This window comes from Poecilia formosa, unplaced genomic scaffold (genome assembly GCF_000485575.1).
Source record: "Poecilia formosa unplaced genomic scaffold, Poecilia_formosa-5.1.2 Scaffold192, whole genome shotgun sequence".
NCBI lineage: Eukaryota > Metazoa > Chordata > Actinopteri > Cyprinodontiformes > Poeciliidae > Poecilia > Poecilia formosa.
This window is the reverse complement of record NW_006800131.1, coordinates 114,881-140,528: the sequence shown is the minus strand read 5'-3', so window position 1 is coordinate 140,528 and position 25,648 is coordinate 114,881. Positions and strand designations below refer to the sequence as shown.

The 25,648-nt window shown below is 35.9% G+C and overlaps 3 protein-coding genes across 5 annotated transcripts in view; 1 reads left to right on the top strand and 2 right to left on the bottom strand.

Annotated features, from left to right (window-relative positions):
• The window catches only part of LOC103147897 (gastrula zinc finger protein XlCGF57.1-like), an 11,813-nt gene extending 8,196 nt beyond the window's left edge, over positions 1-3,617 (bottom strand). For both annotated transcript variants that reach the window (XM_007566458.2, XM_016678866.1), the window contains exon 1: positions 3,327-3,617. In XM_007566458.2, the coding sequence (XP_007566520.1) occupies positions 3,327-3,390 (64 nt within the window). In that variant the 5' untranslated portion in view covers positions 3,391-3,617. The remainder of the gene's footprint in view (positions 1-3,326) is intronic.
• A 4,154-nt stretch (positions 3,618-7,771) lies between these two features.
• On the bottom strand, positions 7,772-12,788 carry LOC103147899 (gastrula zinc finger protein XlCGF57.1-like). The gene is made up of 2 exons (XM_007566459.2): positions 12,486-12,788; positions 7,772-10,748 (listed from the first exon to the last, which is right to left on the bottom strand). Exons 1-2 carry the CDS (start codon positions 12,547-12,549, stop codon positions 8,929-8,931), a joined length of 1,884 nt encoding a protein of 627 aa, XP_007566521.1. The 5' UTR covers positions 12,550-12,788; the 3' UTR covers positions 7,772-8,928.
• Positions 12,789-13,879: 1,091 nt separating this feature from the next.
• LOC103147895 (gastrula zinc finger protein XlCGF7.1-like) overlaps positions 13,880-25,648 on the top strand; it is a 20,900-nt gene continuing 9,131 nt past the window's right edge. The window contains exons 1-3 of one of the 2 annotated variants that reach the window (XM_016678865.1): positions 13,880-14,014; positions 14,116-14,213; positions 18,577-19,313. In XM_016678865.1, coding sequence (XP_016534351.1) covers positions 14,150-14,213; positions 18,577-19,313 — 801 coding nt within the window. In that variant the 5' untranslated portion in view covers positions 13,880-14,014; positions 14,116-14,149. Of the gene's footprint in view, positions 14,015-14,115; positions 14,214-18,576; positions 21,156-25,648 lie in introns of those variants that run through there. The other variant, XM_007566455.2, reaches the window with a different exon arrangement.

Genomic DNA, 25,648 nt, shown 5'->3' with positions numbered 1-25,648 from the left:
AGAAACATGATAATGTTACAAATATTTTTAAAAGTTGCCTCGTCGGTCATATTTCAGTCCGTTAGAGCGATGCACATTTCCACGATAGGTATTCAATTCTCAGCATAACACGTGTTACGAGGGCGTTCCGTCAAATCGACACTTTTTGAAACCACACACACACGAAGTTTGTTTTCTATTCCAGCTTCCGATTCGGGACATGGCTAAACGGCGATTCCACCTTTAGCCAATTTTTCACTACCTTCTGTTGAGGAAAAATGATTATTTTTAGTGTTTAATACAGTTAATCTTACGGCATGTGTAAAAGGTATATTGAACATTCTCATTTTGAACAAATTTCTTAATTTTGAACAGGTTTGTGTTAATGATTTAAAAACTAAACTATTGATGGGTAAGTATTCAAAGTACAAGAAGGAAAATGCAGATCAAAAGGGAACTCTCACTGAGGCTCCTGTTGTGTTATCAGAGAGGAACAGGAGGTCATAAAATTAGCATCTCCAGGAGCGCAGTATCACTTGAGCCTGGGAGAGAGAAGTTTGCTCGGTTCACGGAAGATCAAAAGTCTTCTAGAACTAACATTTGGGATGGTGTAAAATTTAATACAACATAGAATGTTAAAACCACTAACATTTAATTTCTAAGACATTTTTCTAAGTACTAATAGCATGTTTCTAATGAAATTTGTATTATCTAATTTTAGAATTACTAATCTAGTAAATTGTACTATCTGTGACAATATCTGAATCAAATGGAAATTGTTTGAATGAAAATGTTTTGTTTAATATTAGAAAATTGCTTAGGATTTATGCTAAATGGGGTTTTGGAAAATGATTGTGTTAACTTGTATACTTAGGATTGGATATTATGTTTCATAAGTTAGAAAAAAGGAATTTTACCTCATTTTGTTCTGTTGATTTTATGTGTTATTTTTTGGTTTAAGGCAGGACTCAATCTTTTGGGGTGCTGAGTGCGGAAGAGCAAAACTGGGTTTGTGAAGATAACCTTTCCCTGAACCAAATTACTGAATTTAAGTTTGTTCCTGAGAATTTATGTAAGGAGAGATAGCGGGAGAGACTCCAGATTTCACAGCTATCTGTGAAATACTTTTCTTATGTTTTTCTTTGCCCAGATGGCCTTAGAACCGCAGGAGGCCAGGATAAGCTCTCCGCTCTTTTTGTTAAACAAAAGGGCAAATGGCCTTTGATCTTTACGGTAAATTAGGGGAAGTTCTAAGTCTTTCTGAGTGTCCAAGATAGCTTCTGTCAAGCAGAGGTACGCCTTATTTGAATATATTAAAGAGGAAAAACACGCCTACATTATAAAAGTTCGTACCCAGGAGTAATAATTCAGATAGCTGCCACTATTTTGCCTTTTTGCACCAGCTCTCTCCAAAGACGCGTCTTTGCCTTTTCTTTTCCTATCTTTTTGTCTCAGGTAATGAATGTATGCCTCTGTTGTTCTGCAGTCTTGTTGTTAATTCATACGTTGTTTTCTATTGGATTAAACTCTGTAATTCTGTGACGTCAACACACATTGTTGTTTTCCTTGTGGCTACACGTGGCTCGCCGAGAGGACCTGGGATCCAGAGGAAGAAAGAGCCAAACTTTTTCCAAAGTTAACCAATTTAGAATTTCTTCCTTAACACTTCCACATCTTTATTCGACTCTAAAAACCACAACACCTGGACTCTTGTTAAGAGAGGAAAAATTCTTGAACTTTAAAAACCTTTTGACTCGTTAAATCCTCTCTTATGCCCTGGTTCAGAAAAATGCTGTGCGCAAAGACTGAGATCACGCAGAGATAACAGCGTCACAATAATCAGCATTTATTCAAGACAGATGCATACTATGACCAGACAAACACATCACATATCATCAGAAACCTCAGAGCACAAACAACACATGAATTTACCTGAGAGAGAAAAAGACAAAAGATGGAAACGACAAACAAAAAGCAAAGACGTCTTTGGAGAAGTTGCAAGCGCAAAATCTGATTTGCTACTTCTGTGTAGAAAGTTTTATCTTCTTTTCTTTAATTTATTCAAACAAGGCGTATCTTTGCTCATCCAACCAGGAGCTATCTCTGACCCTCTCTCAAGCCAGAAACCCCTGCCGTGTTTACGGCCTTTCACAGATGAGTGTGAAAAGCTACAACTTCCACTGTATTGTTTTCCCACAGACAAAAGGCAGTTCAAACGATCCTAGCAAACCATCTGCTGTAACTACAAGCAAAATAAAGGTCAATAGGCCAGAATAAGTTACTGATTTAAAACCACAATTTAGGCCATTTGAATCAAGACATGTTAAGTTTTAAAACTAGCATATTTAAAATGTATTTTCTCAACACTCTTCAAACCTGGACTGGATTATTCTGCTCTAATAGCAGAATATTTAAAACTATGTTTGTGATTTGTGAAACTTCAATAAAGGTTGATTTGACCACTTTTTTGCATCTGGATCATACTAGAACTGCTTCATCTCCTAAAATACAACTCATAGACTCTTGAAACTAGATTATTCTGCTCTACCAGCATAATATTTAGAACCATGTTTGTGATTTGTGAAACCTTTTTTGTGAAGCTTCAAAAAAGGGTGATTTCACCACTTTTTCTTTTATCTTTGTCACATGAGAACTGCTCTAATTCCAAATCTACAACACAAAGTTTCACAAATCAGAAAAAAGTTTCACAAATCCCAAACATGGTTTTAATATTCTGCTACTAGTTGAGAATAATTTAGTCCAGGTTTGAAGAGTTCAGGTGTTGTAGATTTGGAATTAGAGCAGTTCTTGTGTGACCAAGATAAAAAAAAGGGGGAAAAAAGTGGTGAAATCATTTTTTGAAGCTTCACAAAAAAGGTTTCACAAATCACAAACATGGTTCTAGATATCCTGCTGTTAAGAGCAGAATAATCCTGTCCAGGATTGAAGTCTGGGTGTTGTAGTTTTTAAACTAGAGTCGATTAAAGATACGGAAGGTAGTGAAAATTAGGTGAAATCGCCCTTTAGCCATTTCCCGAATCGGAAGCTGGAATCGGAAACCAACTTCAGCTTCGTCACACACAATACACAAAATAAAAACGTTGAAAGGAGTAAAAGACCCGGCATCTTAAGACCCCGGGAGGGTTAAATAGTTGGAATAATGTATTTTTCCTGCTTTCTGCAGGCGACTTGCTCAGTAAAGTGGCTGCAGACGCTACGTGACGTTGTTGACAGGCATGCGTTTCTCGGCGTAACACGTATTAAAACTCCTTAACTCCAACTTTATTTAACCTATTTCCAACTCTCTCTAACCCGTATCATCAGTAAAACGTGACGGTGTTTCCTACCTATCCGGTGTAAGATTATCTGGGGAATCCGCTTGCAGTCCAGCAGTCTGCGCTGATCATCCATCTCTTCCTCGGATTGACGATGATTTTATAAAACTCCGTTAATGTTTCTTCAGCAGCAATTAACTGCTCGTTGACTATGAGGCGGAACTGAAGACAGAGTTACTGCAAACACACGTTTGCCTAGTTATGCCGGTCCCAATACTTGCATCGTTCTTCTGCCGTTGTCTTCTTCAAATGGAGGGTTTGGGGGCGACGTGTGTCCCACACCCGCCCTTTTCAGGCTCTATAACAGCTGTTACGTCAATCCGCGTTTCCCCATCAGATACGGTTCCCCCCATAGACATAATATAAGGATAGACGCCTCATGGACCGCTCTCGCCTATTGTCGCTGACGAGATTTAGGGCGGCCATCTTGGAGCGGTACACCACTCCACTCAGCCTTATGTGTTTAGCAGCACAATGACGTATCAGCGGATTTAATCGATCATAACACACTTTTTGTTACTGGAAACCATATTCAAACATCTATCAAAGCAACATTTATAAACAATTGTATTTTTAAGTATGTTTTTAATACATAGTTCATCATAGTTAAATATGCTTAGTGGCTATAACAATAGAATAGGAATGGAATATTCTGATATCGATGTATGAAGAGCAAATTACAAAGCACACACCCGTTCATAATTTATTTAATAAATTATTTAGTAATATCAATACATATTTTATATAACTATACAAACACTAATAAATAAAGATTAATAATGGCACAATAATGATTAATACTGAATTATATATATATAAACATGTATTTATATATATATGTATATATATGTTTTTCAGCCGACGAGTCCAAAATCCGATGTGAGATTCATCCGTGCTGCAGTGAATCCGTCTCTCTTTATAGATTTCTCCCTCTTCTTCCTCACATCGTGTCTTTAGGAAACTTTCAAAACAAAAACGCTAGATTTAGGATGTATCTTACTTTTGACAGAGTGAAAGAATATAAATAATAGTCTTTACCACCTGTGTAAACTTTGCCGGTGAATGTTATAACACATAATATAAGTTTTATAATATGTGTTATATTGTTTCATTTCTAATACAGGCTCTTGTGTCAGATAATCTAAGTCAATGTTAGAGAATAATTAATTTTTTTAGATTTACGGAATCTCAGTTAGCCTTCATAGCGGGGCTGAACCCGTATCACACCAAGCACTGTAGCTAATATTAGCTGGTATCTCGCCGGTGGACATAAATACAGTAAAGTAATATTCTAATCACAATATATACACAATAATATGTCCATCTTACTTGTGAAATGTTGTCTGTGGAGCCCTCACATCAATAATCCATCGACCAGAACAACAACATCCCTCAGTGCTGAGGCATCTTCTGCTGTTTTGATTGAGCAAAGTAGGAGGGTATACCGCTCCAAGATGGCCGCCGTATTTCCTGCGCCGGAGCGGTCCATAAGGCGTCTATGCTTATATTATGTCTATGGTTCCCCCTGCGTCGTCTTGCCGTTCCGCCCCGCCCACGCGGCAAAATACGCGCGTGCTCGTGATGAGCACTGAGAAAGCGCGCGCGTAGCAAGCACGCGCTTGTTCAGCGCGCTTGTCTGAGGGAACACCGTGAAAGCTCAAACAACATGTTTCGGCAAAGTTGTCACACCTTCACGTTTTTGCGGGAAACTAATAGTAATAATACTAATAATTATGATAAATATATATGTTATACATATTATAATTATAATAAATAATATATATTTTATATAATATATGTTGTATACATTATAGATAGATAGATAGATAGATAGATAGATAGATAGATAGATAGATAGATAGATAGATAGATAGATAGATAGCATAGTGCTATATGAATTAAAAACAGGGCAATGCAATTTAATGCTCAATATTACCCATCAGATACCGTTTCCCCTGTTTTAAAGTGGGGTTGCTTAGTTTACTTATGCCTTGGGCCGGCCCTGATCGAACTACAAATTTCCACACTTTTTCAGTCTAAAGGCTTCAGCAGCATGAACTACTGTGATGCGCTTTTCTTTGGAGTTATTAAAGATCTGATAAATATTAGAAGATATAATGCAAAATCTGAAAAAGAAAATTTACTTTGATTGAAAACAATAAACCTGCAGCACATTTTTTCCTCATATGTTATAAAACTGCATTGTTTTTGGACTAAAACACGATTTTCCATTAAAACATCTTCCTACTTTGAGCCTTATATGAAACTGACTCAGTTTCCTGAGTTTCCTGTCGCAGGAAACTTTGCTGCTGACAAACAGCAAAGTTCCAGCAAGAAAATGGAATAACCTGTGGAGTCAAACTACAGCAAAAAGCTCTGATACATTAAAGCTACTTTGAGTCTCAACACTATGACTAATGCAATGTGGTGGATTGGCAGGAGGAGATTCAGAGGATTAAGGACACTTAATGTTGATTGTTAGAATTATTATGTTTTGTTACTACATTAATAGTTTTATATGACTAGTTTGATTTTCATTTAAAGGTTTTAGTTTTCTCACCATAGAGAGAAAGAACTTGATAAACTTTCCCTTAACCTTGAGCATGTTTTTGCAGGTGGGGTCTTATCTTCTTGAGATACTCCGTAGTGGTGAAACTGTCTGTGTGCAGAATTTAGTTTTGGTGTCCCCCCTCCCTGCTATTAAGACAAAATGCTGCTTTCATTCTCACAGATTGCATTCTCTCCCTTCCTTGCTAATAAAAGACAAGCTTCAGCAGAAGAGCGTCTGAACGCACGGTGATCGGCTTGCAGAAACTGATTCTCTGTACTTTCCCTCTTGCAAGAGTCTGGCTGAAAAACTAAGTGACATTGTCTGTGGTTCTTTTTATATAGGTTGAGGAAATATCTATCATTGATTATAAAACCACTGGTTAAAATTTAGGCCAGAATAAACAAACATCCTGGTATTTATTATTTTGACTACCTTACCACCTATAGCCTGCCTAGTATCATGCATTACACCATCTAATTTTGCTCTGTTTTCAACAAGTCATAAAACACATTTGAACACCCAAATGGAAACACCCAACTTTGGAAAGCAAAAATACCTTTACTGTACATTTGAAATCTTTTTTTTTTGTTGTTGTGTTGGAGAAAACTTTCAGTTGACCTCCGGAACAAGGCTGTCACACATGCAGGTGTGAGTAGAAACGATTGCAAAACATCAGCATGTCAACCAACTCTGAGAACTTTCTGACAACCAAGTTCCTTATTCCAAGAAATTAAAATGTGTGATGTACCTCATATGCATCAGAGATGTATCTACAAGTTATTAACTGCATATCCTGCAAGGGTGGGTGTCAATATTTTCCCTATGATCAGCCAATGTTCTAGCTGATGTCTTTTTCTCTATTCATAGGTGCTAAAAACTGACCTTGAACTGCGACATGTAAGTCCAAGCAGCATCCTGCTTCAGCCCTGAGGCGAGGCAGGCGGCTAATCCTTTTCCTGTTAAAACAGTTTCCTGTTAAATGCAGACACTTCTGCTCCTTAGTTTCTGCTGACAATTGGCTTATGAGACCATTTGTTCTTTGCACATATGGCTGCTGTTGAATAAGTATGTATCAGGCTTCAAACAAAAGTATCAACACCTTGATTTTGTAGTTTCTTTAATATGACACTAAAAGTAATGCTATTTGGATATAAGTATATGTATGAGCTTCACTAAGCTTAAACTATGTGCAAAAGTCGATCCCAGGACTTTAAGAGTCTGAGGGTAGCTTCCTATGTTAAAACAAATCAAAATGAACCTCATAAAAGTTTGGCACCCTGGTCAAGTTTGATGCATATGAGGTCAGGAACAACAGGGAGTGGTCAGAAATGATTTTAATTCAACAGTTGTACTTTTGAACAGCATAAATGGCTTAACAGTGACCGACTGATTTATTTTGAGATGCATTAAAGTTTTAAAAACAATATATACATAAACCATTTGAAAATATTACCCAAAGTGCAACTTCAGAAATGTATTGTTTGTATATATTTGCAATATATTTTTAAATTGTGGATTTGAAATATAAATTTTTACAAATACATGTAAACTGTATTTTTAAGAGGATTATCCAAAGTGTAATTTTAGTAATATATTTAATCAGAATTTAAAGTATAGCTTAGACAATTTATACTTTTAGAAAGTATATCAGAATACATTTTTAGTGTATTAGAAGTTTTTTAAATTTTTTATTGTTTTACATTTTTAATATAATCTTAAGTATATCCTCTTGATAACAAACTAATAATGTATTTTAGAAAATTATAGCATATTTAAAATATACTTAAATTCATTTTTCGAAAGGGTTCTCAGAGGAGCTGAGGTGCAAACGCTGCAAATCCGGATGGACAAACAGCAGGAATTTACTATTATACGAGTCCTGCTGCTAATCTGAAAGAAGACCATGTTGATGGTGAATTTAGTTTATTACATAAGAATTACAAATACAATGTTTTTCACTTCCATTTTTGTATCAGAAATTTGTCAATACATTTTCTAACATGTTAAGAAAATAAAAACCTTTTCAAACCCAAACTGTGTAAAAGACAAACATACAATTTAGAGTACCTTTAAGAAGAATTAAATCAAGAAAGATGTTTAAAAAAAAAATGTAATTCAGTTTTACTTATATTGCGCAAATTCATAGCAAATGTCGTCTCAACAAACTTTACCAAAAAATTAATTTCAATTCAATCACAAACATTTCAGTTGATTCTAGTTATGACACATTATAGTAAGTTCAGTTAATTATTCAAAGTAGCTTAAAAAGTTTATATCTAAGGAAACCCAGCATAATCGGCAGTATTTCAAACTGAGAGAAAATAATTCAAGTAATGTGTAATATTTAGCTTTTAATCAATCCAAATGGGCAACTATTTTGTGATTTATCAATCGATACAGTTATCGCTATAATAACTGAACAAAAACAGTGTAGATACAATAAAGCATAAAAACAGAAAAAGACTTCAAAAGATTTACAAATGTGATTCTTAAAATAATTTAGATCCATCATTCCTTTAATTGGTTTTCACTTAAATACGTTTAGAAATGTGACATCATCAGAAGAACTTAATTATTTCAGCTTAAGCTACTTGAAAAGCCTTTTTTTCAATCTAAGATGCTACATTTTAAAGGGGCAACATTATGTTTTCCAGGCATATAGTGCCATTTTATAGCACAATAAAGTATCCATGTTACCTTCAGTTATAAAATGCTATCTATATCAAATATTAAAAAAAACTTTGTAATTTAATGCCTTGAAGTTGGGCCTCTGTCTTTTTATAAAACTCTTGCTCCTTCTGAAACACCGTCTTCAGGAAGTCATCATAACATCGCCCCACTATTAAACCTTTAGCAACATTTTTACCAGCGTTGTACTAAGAAGTAGCTCATATGAGCTCAAAAAGATGTGCAGTTCCACTAGGTGTTTGCAAAATTACTCCTGGCTAGTCTGAAGGAGCTGAGTCGAAGGGAAGGGGTGACCTTTTGGACAACATTGGCCCTTTAGTCAGTTGTACAGAATACAAGGTAAATTACAGAGCAACTTGGTACTTCAGGTTCACATTATGCCATCTCACCCGTGTGGGTCCTCATGTGAACAGGTAAACTCTTTCTATTGGTGAAATTTTTTCCACAGATCTCACATGAGAAAGGCTTCTCACCTGTATGAATTTTCATGTGAGTAGTTAAAGCCCCTTTTTCCCTAAAACTCTTTTCACATTTAACACATGAGAAAGGCCTCTCACCTGTATGAGTTCTCATGTGAATTGTTAAACAATTTCTAGCACTAAAACTCTTTCCACAAGTCATACATGAGAAAGGCTTCTCACCTGTGTGAGTCCTCATGTGAATAGTTAAAGAACTTCTTACCCTAAAACTCTTTCCACATGTCATACATGCATAAGGCTTCTCACCTGTGTGACTTCTCATGTGAAAAGTTAAATTGGTTTTATTGGTGAAGTTTTTTTCACAGCACTTGCATGAGAATGGTTTCTCACCTGTGTGGATCCTCATGTGAGAGTTTAAACCATCTTTTGTAGAGAAACACTTTCCACAGGTCCCACATGTGAAAGGCTTCTCACCTGTGTGTGTTCTCATGTGAATAGTTAAACAACTTTTTAGACTAAAACCTTTTCCACAGATCCCACATGTGAAAAGCTTCTCCCCTGTGTGATCTTTCATATGAGTAGCCAAATGACTTTTTTGAATGAAACGTTTTCCACAAGTACAACATGTGAAAGGCTTCTCACCAGTGTGAGTCTTCATGTGATACGTAAAATGAGATCTGCTACTTAAACTTTTTCCACAGGTCCCACATGAGAAAGGCTTTTCATCAGTATGAGTCCTCATGTGAGAAGCTAAACAACTTCTACTGGTGAACGTTTTTTCACAGCTCTTGCATGAGAAAGGCTTCTCACCTTTGTGAATTCTCATGTGATAACTTAAACCATCTTTTGTGAAGAAACCTTTTCGGCAGGTGCCACATGAGAAAGGCTTGTCACCTGTGTGGCTTCTTATGTGAGAAGTTAAACCCCTTTTTTCCCTAAATTGTTTTCCACAAGTCGTACATGCGAAAGCCTTTTCACCTGTGTGACTTTTCATATGAGTACCTAAATGACCTATTTGAGTGAAACTTTTTCCACAAGTCATACATGTAAAGGGCTTCTCACCAGTGTGAATTCTCATGTGAGAAATTAAATGAGATTTGTTTCTGAATTTTTTTCCACAGGTCACACAAGAGAAAGGCTTCTTGCCTGTGTGAATCCTCAAGTGAGTAGTTAAATTACTTTTTTGGGTAAACGTTTTTTGACAGGTTGGACATGAGAAAGTCTTCTGAGGTCTGTGAATTTTCATATGATTGTTTAAATTACTTTTGTTCCTGAAACTTCTTCTACAAATAACACATGAGGAAAGCTTCTTTTCTGTATGAGTTGTATTGTCAAGATCTAAACTTTTTCTTGAGGTTTTACGTGAATAGGACTTCTCCCCTGAGTGACTTCTCCTGTGTTTAGTCAGTTTACTATTTAAGGTAAAGATTTTATCACAGATTTTACAGGCAAATAAATTTTGGTCTTGGTGATGTTTCCTTTGCAGTTTTTGGTTACTGTTTGGTTCTGTTTCATCACTGATTCTTTGCACATTAGAAGGAGTCACCAAAATGTCTCCAGTCTCCTGCTTCAGCAAAAGCTGCTCTTCATCCGGACTGAAGAAGGGTTGATTGTCTTCCCCTTTGAACAGTTTTATCTCCAGATGCTCTGGTTCTTCTTGCTCTATTTTTATCACCAAAGGTTCTGTTTTGCCTGGCTCTAAAGTGGAGTTCCCATCCTGGTTCCTGAGCTCAGTGAAAACTTCCTCCTTTTTATATTCACAGCATTGTGGAAGATCTGGACAAACAGACAAAAAAAGCTTTGAAATTTAAGTTAAAAAGTTAATAACTTGGCACATCGAAGTAGGCTTTATTTGGTATGAAAATTAACTTGATATTCTTCTGATCAAAAGGTAAATAGATGTGTAAACAGTGTGTATATTTAATGTAAATACAGGAACATTTATGTAACCTGTCTAATAAAATAACCATGTTGGAAACAGTGACATGTTGAAAATCCCGAGTAATTATGCTCCGATTAGCATAAACATTAGCTCATACGTTGCAGGAAGAATCTAAAGTTTCCATTTCTAACTCAATCTATTCTAGTAAAAGTTAGAAATACAGTGCAGTGAAACTACACATAAGCACCTTTTTTTACAAAAAGTTACTCAACCACCCACCTGTTAATTAGTAGCCTATTCTTACTAAGAAGCTTAACAAAATATTGGCATGGATTAACTAGTCATCATTTAGCTAACATTATCTTCAATCAGTAACAATACTTGACTCACTTGGCTTGTTTGGAAAAATTGTGCAAAGTTCTGTCATTTGTTGGCTTGTAACGGCTGAAAAAAGAGCAGGGGACAGACGGCACAGATACAAGAAGTCCAGGAGCCTCCACTGTGTCAAATCGAGATAGGAATAACAGAAAGTTCGCCACTCTGAGCTTAAAAACAAGCAAAACAAATACCACATAAAATAAATAACCTGTGGGCAGGCAATACACCCCAATGTCAATGTCGCCAGAGCTGGCTTATATCGAGAGCTTTTACTTAGAATGGTTCATTAAAGCTGTAACTTTTACAAAAATATATTTTCCATATTTGTTAAAACTGTCACTATGTTGTGACAGTATATGAGACAAACTGTGAAAAGATCAATCTCATCTACTTCCACCTTGTGCTATTATTGGCATCTGAAGCCAATAATAGGATTTAGATGGCTATTGGTCATTTCTGGCCACTACCAGTCAGAAACAACAAATCAGACCCAGGGCGAGGGTGTTAGAACTGCCAAGCAATACCACTAAATGTGCTAATGGCAGAGAAACAGCTTACCGTTCCTGCAAAACCATTTATCCGCCATCATCAGTAACCATGCTAACTAGCCTTAGCATTCGTGGCAAGCTCCGTTGCAGTGAACAAGCGGAATTGTATCAGAGAGCACGTGGGTGTGCACAAGGTTGATTGACAGCATTAAGACTGGTTGTTTCTGATTGAGTTGTGAATTTCTGTAATTGGACAAAGGAGCACTTGGGGAAGACAAAGGAGCTCTCTCTCTTTAAAAACAAACAAACAAACAAATAAAAACATGTTATACTGTCACAGCATAATAATTTTAACACATTATTGTGTTAAATAATGTGTTAAACTTCTTAGAACCTTTATTTTCTTCCTAGAAAACGTTTTTTTCTTTTCAAAGAGCTACATACTACAACTTTAAGGGGTGATGTTTTCTCCTGGAGCGACTGACTACATCTCCCAGAGTGCTGCGCGGTTATTCAACATTTTATGGGACGTAGTTTTGATTTATTCTGATCACGTGTCTATTGTGGTATATGTTCTTGTGGATTTGTGTCACAGTCTTATAAAGATATAGCAGATTTGTCATTCCAGGGTCATTTACTTTGTTGTACTTTAAATAGGTAGCCGAGTTTAGCTTCGTCCCAAACAACTTCCTTTAACTTTTCTCCAACTCACTTTAGCCCCTTCTTTAGCCTGTCTCATCAGTAAAACGTGAGTGTGTTTCCTACCTATTCGGTGTAAGATTATCAGGGGTAATCTGGAGAAATCCAGCAGTCTGCGCAGAGCATCCATGTCTTCCTCGGACTTGACGATGATTTCTTTAAACTCTGTTTCTTCAGCAGGAATTAACTGCCCGTTAATCCATTTTCTCTGAGGCTGAACTGAAGACACTGTTACTACAAACACTCAAATATATATCAAACCTACAAACTCGTCTTCAAACTACCTTATAACAAAGGCGATGCTAACGCTGCTATCTGTGCTCTGTTTTATCTCCGGTGCGTTTCTCTGTAGCTCCACTGAGGAAACTGTTAAAGATGTTTTGTTCCGCTTTGAATTTTCCAAATCCCGCTGAGTCACCTTTTTCAATATTATAAATGAAAAACAAAAACAAACAAACATTAATTTTGTTTTATTTTGCTGACTGAATTCTCTGAGTGAAACACACTTTGTAGATTATTCCCAGTCTGATGTTTTCAAGCTTTTATTTCAATTAATTTGATGGTTTTCAACTTAAAGCTAATGAAAACACAACATTTAAGGTAAAAAAAAAACAAAAAAAAACAACTTTATAAAGTTTATTTTCAGAAGATACTACAAACTTCATCAGAATGTATTTTCCACTTTTGTATGTATCTTCTTACTTTTAAAATTGTAATAATTATTCATAACAGCATCTTTACCACTAACTTTACAAAATACATCCCAGGTTATCACTCTTTTTTGAGTAGTCTTTGTGGATTTTATTTAAAACAAATACAAATAATATTTGTATTATTTGTATTATTGTATACAAATATACAATAATATTTGTATTTGTTTTAAAACCACAATCTGATGTGCCAATATGAAAAAATGAAGTCCTATTGTCCAAGCTTAAACATCTAATCAAATTAAATAAATTAGATGTTTCAATTACATTGAAAATTTTTTTAGAAAAAACAGATGATAATATTTTTTAAAATGAGTTAATTTGGTATGAGTAATCAAATCAAGTTTATCCAAATAAATAAACTGAGTTTGACAAACTTAATTTGCTCGTAAACAAAGTAACATTTTTTATTTTTTAAGTTGGAGTTCCTTTCTTCTTTTTTAGGGAGAGGCATTTTTATTAGAATAAAATTAATTTTAAAAACCTTTAAGCTGTTTTCTCTTCATCAAGCCCACATTTCTTAATTAAAATGTCTTTTTATTGGTCTGGTGTAATATTTTCATCTTATAAACCTAGTGTTTTCACTACCTGTATGCAAAAAATAAAGTATGGAAAACTTCACAATGTGTAATTAATCTGTGTTTTTTTCATTTAATGAATTGTGTTCCTTAAATAAATAAACTTTGCAACAATATTCTAAATATAAATGTATCGTAAAGGAGGCGTTTCAGTGGGAATCATAAAATTTAAAGCGGAACTAAAAGCCTTTTACTGTTTCGTCAGTGGAGCCACGGTGAAACACACGGGAAATAAAGACGGAGCACAGATAGCAGGTTAGCTTTTCCTTTGTTAAAAAGTGGTTTGAAGACGGATTCGGCGTTTTAGGTAAATACATGAGTGTTTTCTTTGAAAAAAAATGTCTTCAACCCAGTTTCAATAATAGTTTATCAACGAGTGTTTAACTCCGGTTGGAAAATCGTTTTCAGAGTTTAAAGAAATCATCGCCAGGTTCAGGAGGAGATGGATGATCAGCACAGACTGTTGGTTTTCACCCGGACACCCCAGATAATCTTATACCAAATAGGTATGAAACACCCTCACGTTTTAGCAAACTAAATGACTGCTGGAAAAATTTTATACTTGGGACGATCAACCGTCAAATGAAGATGAAGCTGGCTTCCGATTGGGAAAATGGCTAACTACTACCTTCATCATCTTTACTCTGCTCTAGTTCAGAAACTAAAATACAAAAATAGAACATTTAAAGCCAAGTGTGAACTTTGTGAAACCACAGTAAAGGGCTATATTAATGAGTTCATGTAAAGTTTATTGATCCTATCCATCGACTATCGTTCAGAGAAGCGGCCATCTTCTGAAAAACCTGACTTATCAATTGTATCAAGAGGGTCGACCGTCTTGAGAGGCTATTTTTTATATCATGCTGAATAAAAAACAACAAAAAAGGCACATAATTATGTCCCAACTGTCTCTAACATCGGCTGTATTAAACTCCTGTTTAAATGTGTAACAACTGACTGAATCAACAGGGGACTCATTGCAGAGCTAGCAGCTTTATGACTGGTGCAGTTTATTTCTGACCAGTGGTTTTGAAACCAGTAAGTAGCCCATGCCCTTTATCAGTTCACAGTCTCAAAAGATTTCCAGTAAGAAAGTCAATTCAATCCAATCATCCAGCTGAAACCAGAAGTTTACATATACCAAATTAAAAAATATATATATTTTTCACTTTCTGAAGTTAAATCAGGCCAAGCTTCTTGTCTTAGTTTTGCTGGAATTACCACAATTATTTCTATTTTCTAAATGCCAGAAAATTTAGCAAGAACATATTTAAAAAAATTTTTGTAACTTTATTTGAATGAACACGTTTACATATGTTTGGTCAGGGATAATTGTTTTTTAAGCTGTTTGACTTGGGTCAAACCTTTTGGGTTTCCTTTGACACATTTGAGTAAACTGGAGGGAAACCCATAGATGTATTATAATACCAGAACTGAAACACCAGAACTGAAACACCCTGCCTTCTTTTTTGACATATCAGGAATAGCTGTACAAATCTCATTCATCCTTGGGAACAATTTACGGATGTTTGAAGGCGCCGCATTCATGAGTTCAAACAAGTATAGACATGATGGAAATGTTCAGCCTTCATACCTGTCAGGAGGGAGACTTTCATTTGTGTCCCAGAGATGAAAGTGTTTTGGTCCAAAATGTCCAGATTGACCCCAGAACAAAAGACTTAATCATAAGATGTTGGCTAAAGCTGGTTAGCGTTTAGCACAGTAAAACCTGTTCTATGCTAAACGCCACTCAGTAATGAGGAAGCCATTACTCCAAAAGAAACATAGAAAAACCAGATTGAAGTTTGCACACAGGGTCAAAGATCGTCATGTTTGGGGACATGGCCTGTGGTCTGCTGAAGCTACACTGGAACTGTTTGGACCTTTATGGTCATCGTTACATTTGGAGGAAAAAGGGTGATGCTTGTGCCACCCGAACTGTGAAGTATGGTGGTGGCAGCATCATGTTGCATCTTAAAAAAAGACGACCTGACAGTTTACTTTAAACCATAATTAACCCCCTCATTAACTTTTTTTGTCCAAACTGTCTAAATATTGTTTCTGTGCAAATTTTGATATTTTCGTGTAAATTTGTTTAGTTCTGTGTTATTTTGCCTAAAACCGCCTCCTTCGGCCGAACGGAGCTTAGGCAGTTGAATGTTTCTACTGTTTAAAGGAGCAGTGTTATATAAAATATACAGTTTTAGCTATCATGTCATCAAAAACATAGCAGAAGTGTTGCCTTGATTCTTTCATGCATGTTTGAGGAATCCTTCAATCTCCATGGCAACCATTGAGATGTGCAAAACGCCTGACTGGACCCACTTTGCCCTTTTAAAAGTTTAAATGATCTTTTTTTAAAACTGTTGATGCAGGAAAATCAGCAGTTATTTTACTTTTCTCTCTGTCTGCTGCTTTTGCCTCTGTGGATCACAGCATGATCCTTCTGACCCGTCTGGAGTCATCTGTTGGTATTCCAGGTTCTGCACTACTGTATTTTCTGGACCATAAGGCGATTGCTAAAACATACGGTCTACAACAAAAAAAGATCACGGAACCAAAACAGTGAGTTTAGTTGAACTTTATTCTACTATACACACATTATTTTTTTTTATTATCTTCTGTGTCTGAAATGAACAGCTGGGCAATTTTGCCATCAAACATGCCAGGTTCCCTCATCATTGTCAGTCAGTCTTGTTGCCAGGTGGCTGTTCAGCAATGATGCCGGCTTTGGCAAAAGCTCGGACAAAAGTTAAGGTAGATACATTAGCCCAGGCATCCACAATCCATTCGCACATGGTGGCGTAACTCACCCGGCGCTGCCTCCCCGTCTTAGTAAACTTGTGTTCGCAGTCTGCCATCTATCGCTCCCACGCCGCTCGCAACTCCACTTTGAACGCTCTGTTTACACCAATGTCAAGCGGTTGGAGTTATTTTGTTAATACTCCTGGAATGACGGCCTAAACTGATAGCCTGTAGTTATCGTAAACATGTCTCTTACGCCATTTTGGGGGTTCTGAGAAAAACAAATGTTGTTTTGCAGCATACCGGTGGTATACATACCGTTCTCTGATTGGTTTATCGCTGCCAGCTCGTACCAGTAATGTACACTTTACGTCTCTCTGTCAGGGACAGATTTTGGAATTCAGTGCACACATAAGGCGCTCTGGATTGTGAGGCGCTCTGCTGATTTTTGAGAAAATTTAAGGCTCTTAGGTGCGCCTTGTAGTGCGGAAAATGCGGTAAATTGGTTCCTGTCCTATCTTCCAAACAGGAGTTTTTCTGTGAAACTAGGAAGCATTCCTACTCCGTTTCTTCTCCAAGTTTGGGGTTCCACAGGGGTCGATATTTGCCCCTGTTCTTTTTGCTTTGTAGTTGCTGCCTCTGGTTGTATTTTTGAAAAGCACAAAGTCTCTTTTCATTGCTCTGCAGATGACATTCAAATCTATCTACCTGTGACTACTAATGACAGCCGGTCTGCTGTACAGATGTTAGAGGATTGTCTTCAGCAGGATGTACAGGCATTTCTAAGAACATTTTTTTTTTAACTTAAATGCAATCCCCTGCTTGGACATGACTGTTGTTGGCCCCTTGTCCTCCATTTGAGAAAAATCTGGGTGTGATTGTTGATCCTATGTTTACATTTGATAACCATATTAACACTGTCATGAAAGCCAGTTTCTTTTAGCTGAGGAACCTTGCTAAGATAAAATCTTATCTTCCTCTGCCTGATTTTGAGAGGCTATCTCTGCATTCATTACATCACGTTTAGATTACTGTAATTTTTTGCATTTTGGGTTGTACCAGAGCTCCCTGCAGCCACTGCAGAGCATACATAACGCTGCAGCCTGTCTGCTGATGAAAACAAGCAGGTGTGAATCTATTACCCCCATTTTGCACAACCTTCACTGGCTTTTTTTTTAGGTAAAGTTTAAGGATTTATTGATCGTTTTTAGGTGTCTAAGCTCTATGGGACCTTCTTACTTAAGTGAGCTCTTGCACTCCTACACTCCACCCAGAGGCCTGAGTTCAACTGACCAGTTTTTATTGTCTGTCCTTAAAGTCAGGTTAAAACCCAGAGGAGACAGAGCATATTATCTCTGTGGCTGCAGCCAGACTGCGGATCAATCTCCCTCTGTCTGTTGAGCTTTCTCAGTCAGTAGGTCAGTTTAATCTTTGTTAAAAAAAAACGCATCTATTCTCTCTGGCCTTCAAAACCATTTAAAGAAAGAGGGAATATTAGTACCTCACTGATTCAACTTTTTTTTATATTTCTGTAAATTGTAGCTGTCATTTTTTTATTCATATTAGTTTTAGGTATTTTCTGCACATTTTATAATTGTCCTTTTGTTTTTGTTTTTTAATCAAACTTCACTTTTATTTTTTGTTATATAATTGCTTTGTGATTTTTGTGAAGCATTTTGGTCAGCTGAGGCTTTTGTAAATGTGCTATATAAATAATTTTGACTTGACTTTGCTGGAGTTTCCTAAATTTGTCAGTGTTGTTGCTGACACAATGAAAGTGTTTGTTACAATTTAAATGTTACTGTCCTTAAATGATAGTTTTACCTCACTGTTCATGGGTGACAGTGCTTCATATGTTCTTTTTTTAACCTTTTTTTTGTATCCAGAAACCTAATGTATTATTAACAATAATGTTAACACATTTTTTATATTAAAAATGTTCATGTTATAGAAAATATCATATTGATACATAAGAAATCTCAGGTTTTAAGAAAATGGCCGCGTATGGATTAATCTTTAGTGGGTTGAAAAGATTAATCAACTCTTTCATTGATAACTTGATTTCTAATAAGTGAAACTGAAAGGTGTGTTCTTTATAAACTTTTATTTTGTGTTTTTGTCCAGATCTCTCACAATGTGTTGTAGTTAAAGAAGAGGAAGAGGTTCCCAATGAGCTCACTAACCAGGATGGGAATGCCACTTTGGATCAAGAGGAACCAGAACCTCTGGGGATAAAACAGGAGCAAGAGGAACCAGAACATCAACAATTCATAGAGAATCAACTCTGCATCAGTCAGGATGAAGAGCAGCTTGTGCAAAAACAGGAAACTGATTCTCCTGAAGTTGAGAACCAGGATCAAGAAGAAATTGATTCTGAAACTCAAGGAAAAAATAGAGATGATCAGAAACAACTTGAGAGATGTCAGAAGACCAAACAGCAGAAAGGGACCCTCCCAGGCCACAGTTTGTATTCCTGTGAAATTTGTGATAAAATCTTTTCTGGACAAAAGGGTTTCACGATACACATGAGAAATCACATGCGTGAGAAGACGTATGGATGTACAACCTGTGGAAAACGTTACTATAGCAGAAGTGGTTTAAATCTGCACATGAGAGCCCACACAGGAGAAAAACCGTTCACATGTGCAACCTGTGGAAAAAGCTATGGTAGCAGGGTTTCTTTAAATTTTCATACGAGAACTCACACAGGGGAAAGGCGGTTCAAATGTGGTGTTTGTGGAAAAGATTTCCGTCAGAGTTCAGCTTTACATACTCACATGAGAACTCACTCAGATCAGAAGCCTTACTCATGCACAACCTGTGGAAAAAGGTTTTCCAATAAAAGCGTTTTAAATTCTCACATTATAATTCATACAGGTGAGAAACGTTACTCATGTCTTGCTTGCGGAAAACGTTTTGGTCAGAAAAGTCAGTTACGGTATCACATGATGACTCACACAGGTGAGAAACCTGTTTCATGCATGACTTGTGGAAAAACGTTCACTCATAAAGGTAATTTATCTGAGCACATCAAAACTCACACAGGTGAGAAGCCTTTTTCATGTTCTACTTGCGGGAAATGTTTCAGTCACAAAAGCCTTTTAAGAAATCACATGAGAAGGCACACAGGTGAGAGGCCTTTTTCCTGTACCACCTGTGGAAAGACTTACAGTGAGAGAAGTGGTTTAGCTTATCATGTCAAAACTCACACAGCTGAGAGACCCTTTTCCTGTGTGACCTGCAAGGCAAGTTTCCGTAAACAGTCCTTTTTAACACATCACATGAAAACTCACACAGTTGAAAAGACTTTCTCATGTGTGACCTGCGGAAAAACTTTCTCTCAGAAATGTGAATTAACTGTTCACAAGAAGACTCATAAGGATGAGGGGCCTTTCTTATGTGCAATATGTGGTAAAAGTTTCCGTGGAAAAAGTAGTTTGAATTACCACATGAAAAATCACACAGAGGAAAAGCCTTTCTCATGTGTAACCTGTGGAAAAGGGTTTCTTAGGAAGTCTCATTTAATATGTCACATGAGGAGTCACACAGGGGAGAAGCCTTTCTCATGCATGACCTGTGGAAAAAGTTTCTCTGTGAAATGTAACTTAACTTTTCACATGAAGACTCATACAAATGAGAAGCCTTTCTCATGTGCAATCTGTGGTAAAGATTACCACAATAAAAGTAGTTTCAATTACCACATGAGAAATCACACAGAGGAAAAGCCATTCCTGTGTGTGACCTGTGGGAAGGGATTTGTTCATAATTCTCATTTAATTTTGCACATGAGGAGTCACACAGGGGAGAAGCCTTTCACATGCACAATATGTGAGAAAAGCTATGCCATAAAAAGCAGGTTAACTGTTCACATGAAGACGCATACAGGTTAGGCGCTTTTCTTCTGCATGTTCTGTTAAGAAGCTTTTGAGCAGAGATGTCCTTTACTACGTCAGAGAATACCTACATATGAGACAAAGTGATGCGAACTTGAAGTATCAAGTTAGTAATTTTTTGTTTAGAAAGGGGAGTAATTTCATGAAGACTCGTACAGATGAGAAACCTGTATGATTCACAAATAAGTTTAGCTGACATACTTTTTGAAATTCATCATTTTTGGGAGTTTTACTTTAAGATTTAAAATGGTTATTTTTTTCAGTGAGATTGTCAAAGTGTCTTCATAATATTTTGTTAAAATTGTTTTGAATGCATTTCATTTTTTTAAGAACAATGGTTTTCAGTTCTTTTACATTCAGACTGCAGTGGATTTTTTTAAGTTCGACTTTTGTTACAGCTGCATGTGAAATAGAATCACTCATAGCTACGTGCATTAGAGTACACACAAATATGTGAAAATAAGTAAAGACAAAGGTTTGAGTCGTTCTTTTGTTATACTTTGTATTTTTCTTCAAATATTTTGTGATTTTTGTTAGTGGATACATGTTCAAATGTACAGTTCAAATGTATGCATGATTTGCCTTTACTTGGTTTAATATTTTCTGAAATTGAATCTAGATAACGCGAATACATTTACTAAGTACTGACTTGACTGGAGTGAATCTGAAATTATGTTTTGTATTTCAGTTATTTTGTTGAAAACCATTTTCTTTGACATTCAATTGTTTTGTTTTTTTCCCCCCAAAAAAGCCAAATTTAGTCATAATTTGTAAGGCAATAAAAGAGTAAAACATCCAAGGGGTTGAAGTACTTTTTGTAGGCAATGTATGGACCACAAATGATTTGCATGTACGTACTTCTCATGTGACATTACAAAGCCCGGCAGTCTGTCACAAACTGCCATGTTGGTAGGCAACACTAACTTTAAATGCTGTTTTACAAACTAAAACAGTCACATTCAATAAATGAGAATATATGTTCCAATAAAGCTTTGTCAGATTACAATTACCTTTTGATTAAAAAAGAAAACCTTTAAGATGTACTAAACTGGCTTCACTAGCCTTGCAAAATGTTTTTTTTCTACTGAAATGCCCAACAAAATATGATTAAATTCAGTTCAAATAAAAACAAACAGAAAGAAAAATGGTTACAGACACTTTTTGTTTGTAAAATAATGTCTTCAGTCCTGCCTCAGAGACAGTCGATCAACCTGTTGATTAATAGTTGTTGACGTTAACTTCTAACAATGCTAGCTCAATTTTTAAGTCAATCTGGACAAAAATTGGAGTAGTGCATGGATTGGTTAAAACTGAATGGTTTTATTGAAATCAAGCTAGTAAAATTTTAAAAAATACACTTGGTGTTTAATGACTAAAGAGAGTTTCTAACTTTTGATGTGATTAATAGTTTTAATTTCTGAATAAAGAGCACAATGTTTTTATTGGTTAGAAATTATTCTGATAATTTTTATCACAACATTGATGAACAGACACACATTTACCGTGTTTAATTACAGAACATATTTACATAATTCCATAATTTAATGCACATTTAACGTTTCAAGACGAGAAATTATTTTCTTGTATTTATTTTTTAATATATTATAGATAAATTACTGATTTATCAAATGACAATCAGTCATTGTCAAACATTAAACTTCATATTTTTCTTACTTTTTTTCCAGATAAAATATATTACAGTATACATCAACTCTGCTATTGACAGCAAGAGTGAAAATAATTCTAACAGAGTAAATTATTTTTATTTCATTACATAAGCTGTATTAATACACTAAGGTTTCAGATTGAGATATTTAAAAATACACAAAAATTGAAAGAATAAAACATGTATTTATTAGACTGGGAACACTGGTCACAGGCAGGGCTTCAGTCTGCTGGTCACACTGGGAGAACTCCATTGACTTCTGAGACGTCCTGGTAAATAAGCTAAAGCCAAAGATAAAAGAGAAATTATCCAATAGTGAAATATAAAATAAATATATGTTTTCTTTACATTCAGAAAAAAGACGTTTTCAGCATGTTGGGCTCTGACTCGTGGCATCTTCATAGCATAGCTAAATGCCGGTGTTCTCAAGGATTGACTCACTGGTCTAGGTGTTGTAGTCTTTTAGCTAGAGTAAATTAAAGATGCTCAGGGTAGTGAAAAATTAGGTAGAATCGCCCTTTAGCCATTTACCTAATTTTAACCTAAAATTTGAAACTAACTTCAGCTTCGTCGAAACATCAGGGCCTAACATACAGTTGTCTTAATGTATGACAAATCTATGGTCTGCATAAAATTAAATAATCCCAATACATCATTTAATCAAACCCTCTCTTAAATGATGGTGGCATCGGCTGCTGGGGTTTTCCCTTCAGTCGTTCTAGAACATTTTATAGTTTGATCTCAAAATTTTGTTTTTTGGCAAAATGTACTTTTTTTCTATCTGCAATAACATTAACATGCCTTTGTATTGATGTGCAGATGGGATGCCTCCGTTTCTACCCAGATGTCTGACTGTGTCATCCACTATTCCCGATCTTCGCACTAAAATAGGATTAAAAACATCATTAGATGTGTTGTAACTTTTATAGTCTTTCTCAGATTTAGTGGAAATTAGGAGACGCAAAACGGAACTTAAAGTCGGTTTCGTGTTTCTTCAGTGGAGCCGCCGTGAAACACACAGGAAATGAAAACAGAGCACAGACAGCGCTGTTTGCTTTTCTCTGTTTGAATGTAATCTGAAGGCGGGTTTGGTGTATTTGGCAAATACTTGAGTGTTTGCAGTAACTCTGTCTTCAATTCAGTCTCAGAGAGTTAATCAACGAGCAGTTAACTGCTGTTGAAGAAACATTAACGGAGTTTTCTAAAATCATCGTCAATCCGAGGAAGAGATGGATGATCAGCCCAGACTGCTGTTCTCCCGGATTCCCTTGATAATCTTACATCGAATAGGTAGGAAAACACCAACGTTTGGATGCAGGTTAAGGTCTAAATGTGTGAAGCTTTCTGAATGAGTGTCATTTTAGTAACTGTTCCTCTGTTTATAAATGTTTTAACAGGCAAATGAACACAGAGATAAAATGTGAACATGGCTCTTTAGGTAGTGTTAAGAAAATGGAAAATCCTAACCGATGAATAATAATTTGTACTGACACATGGAGCATAAAATTAGCCAACAAAATCATTCATTCTTTACTTATTTTATTCACTTTCAGCGCTGAAAGGAGACGCTTTTACCATTACATTCGAGAAGAGTTTCTTAAAAAGTCTGTGCGACGTCTGAGGAGAAGGAGGAGGCTAGCTGATTATATGGACTGAAGACACTCCCTGAAATCACACCATGTCTCTGTGGCCTGATAAGTTTCTTTTTCTGAGGAATGGGCCTTAGCGTCTAACAGAATCAAAAATATAACACTTTACAATGGGCCTTTTGTCTAACAACATGCAAGTTTTTCTCGACCTTGGTAAAGCGTCTCAACAGTATCTAAAAAAATCCTGCAGTCTGCGCTGATCATTCATCTAAAACGATTCTGAAGACACTTATAACTATGCCTCATGCGGAAAATTATACGTTATGCATGCGATTATTTTTATTTATTTATTTTGTATGTATAAATAGGTTAGATTAGTATAAATTAGTTTACATAGTTTCCCACTGGCAACAATAAATTCTGATTATAAAACCAACATTTCACGACCATAACCAATATAAAATGTAATAATTCCTAAATAATAGGAATAATTACAACTTGCACTTAATTAAAAAAAATACAATTATAAATTTGGGATTAAATGGGTTTGTTACTGTCTGAATGTCTTCTCTCATTTACTTAAATAAAGTTAACAATTCCTCTTTTTTTCTGTTTTCTTCTCTAGATCNGATTGGTTAAAACTGAATGGTTTTATTGAAATCAAGCTAGTAAAATTTTTAAAAATACACTTGGTGTTTATTGTTTAAGGTAAAAAGTGGGAAAATTAAAAAGAAATGTTGGGTAGAATGTTTTGACTACAAAAATATCTTAAATTTTTTGATAAATATGCTTATTTAGTTTTTGACTATTAAAATCTTTCCCTCTATTGTTAGGTTCCTCATCCTAGTCTTTGTTTTACTCTTCGTGTTATTTCTGTCCAGTTTGTTTTTCCTTCATCATTTCTGATCAAATTTAACCCCCAAGATTTTTTGCTCCTCTTGTGTCACCTGAAACTGAACTCCTATTTTTTCACTATTTTTCCATGGTCCGTAGAATTGTGCTTTTTTTTTAATTTTTATTTTTGAGCCTGATGCTTTACTGAACTAGTCTGTTAATTGGAAAATCCTGTCTACTGGTAAAAGATCTGTACATAAAATGTTAAAATATAAAAGACATTTCGCCACCTACCCTCCGCTCCCCGGTATAGTTACACCTGAGATCTGTGGGTCTCTTCTCAAGATCTGCGCAAGCGGCTCGATGCAGGTCACGTAGAGAAGGGCAGATAACGGACAACCCTGACGGACACCGCAGTTCACTTTCACTGCTTTTGACAGAAACCCGTTAACCATGAATCTTGTCAATGTTACGTCCATTGTCCGTCGTTGTGACTCGTTGCCGTGCGTAAGTTTCTAGCTTCCAGTTGAACTGTTAACTCCTGGTTTGCTCAGCTCTGTATTTCAGTCTCTCTTAGTCAGTTGCTACCGGTTTTAGCGGTGTGCTAACGTTTCTGCCGTGCTGCCTGACCTGGACTGTTTGAGCTATCTTCATCATTAAATATTCATCATCTTCATCCTGGGTCCTATTTGCGTTTCTCCCTCACCACCAAACCATACAAATCATTACAGGGTCGGCCCGTTGCTGCGATACGTCACAGCGTCCGCCATATTGAATGTGGCCTATGTACCAGTAAGCTAATACAAGTAAATGGACCGAACTTTATAAATTGCCGATCTACAAAGTATTTTAAGTTAATACCTGTCATTGACACATTTTCTCACACACACTAATATATTTGGTAATCAAAGAAATGACTAAAGAGAGTTTCTAACTTTTGATGTGATTAATCGTTTTAATTTCTGAATAAAGAGCACAATGTTTTTATTGGTTAGAAATTATTCTGATAATTTTTATATCAACGTTGATGAACAGACACACATTTACCGTGTTTAATTACAGAACATATTTACATAATTCCATAATTTAATGCACATTTAATGTTTCAAGACAAGAAACAAATTATTTTCTTGTATTTATTTTTTAATATATTATAGATAAATTACTGATTTATCAAATGACAATCAGTCATTGTCAAACATTAAACTTCATAT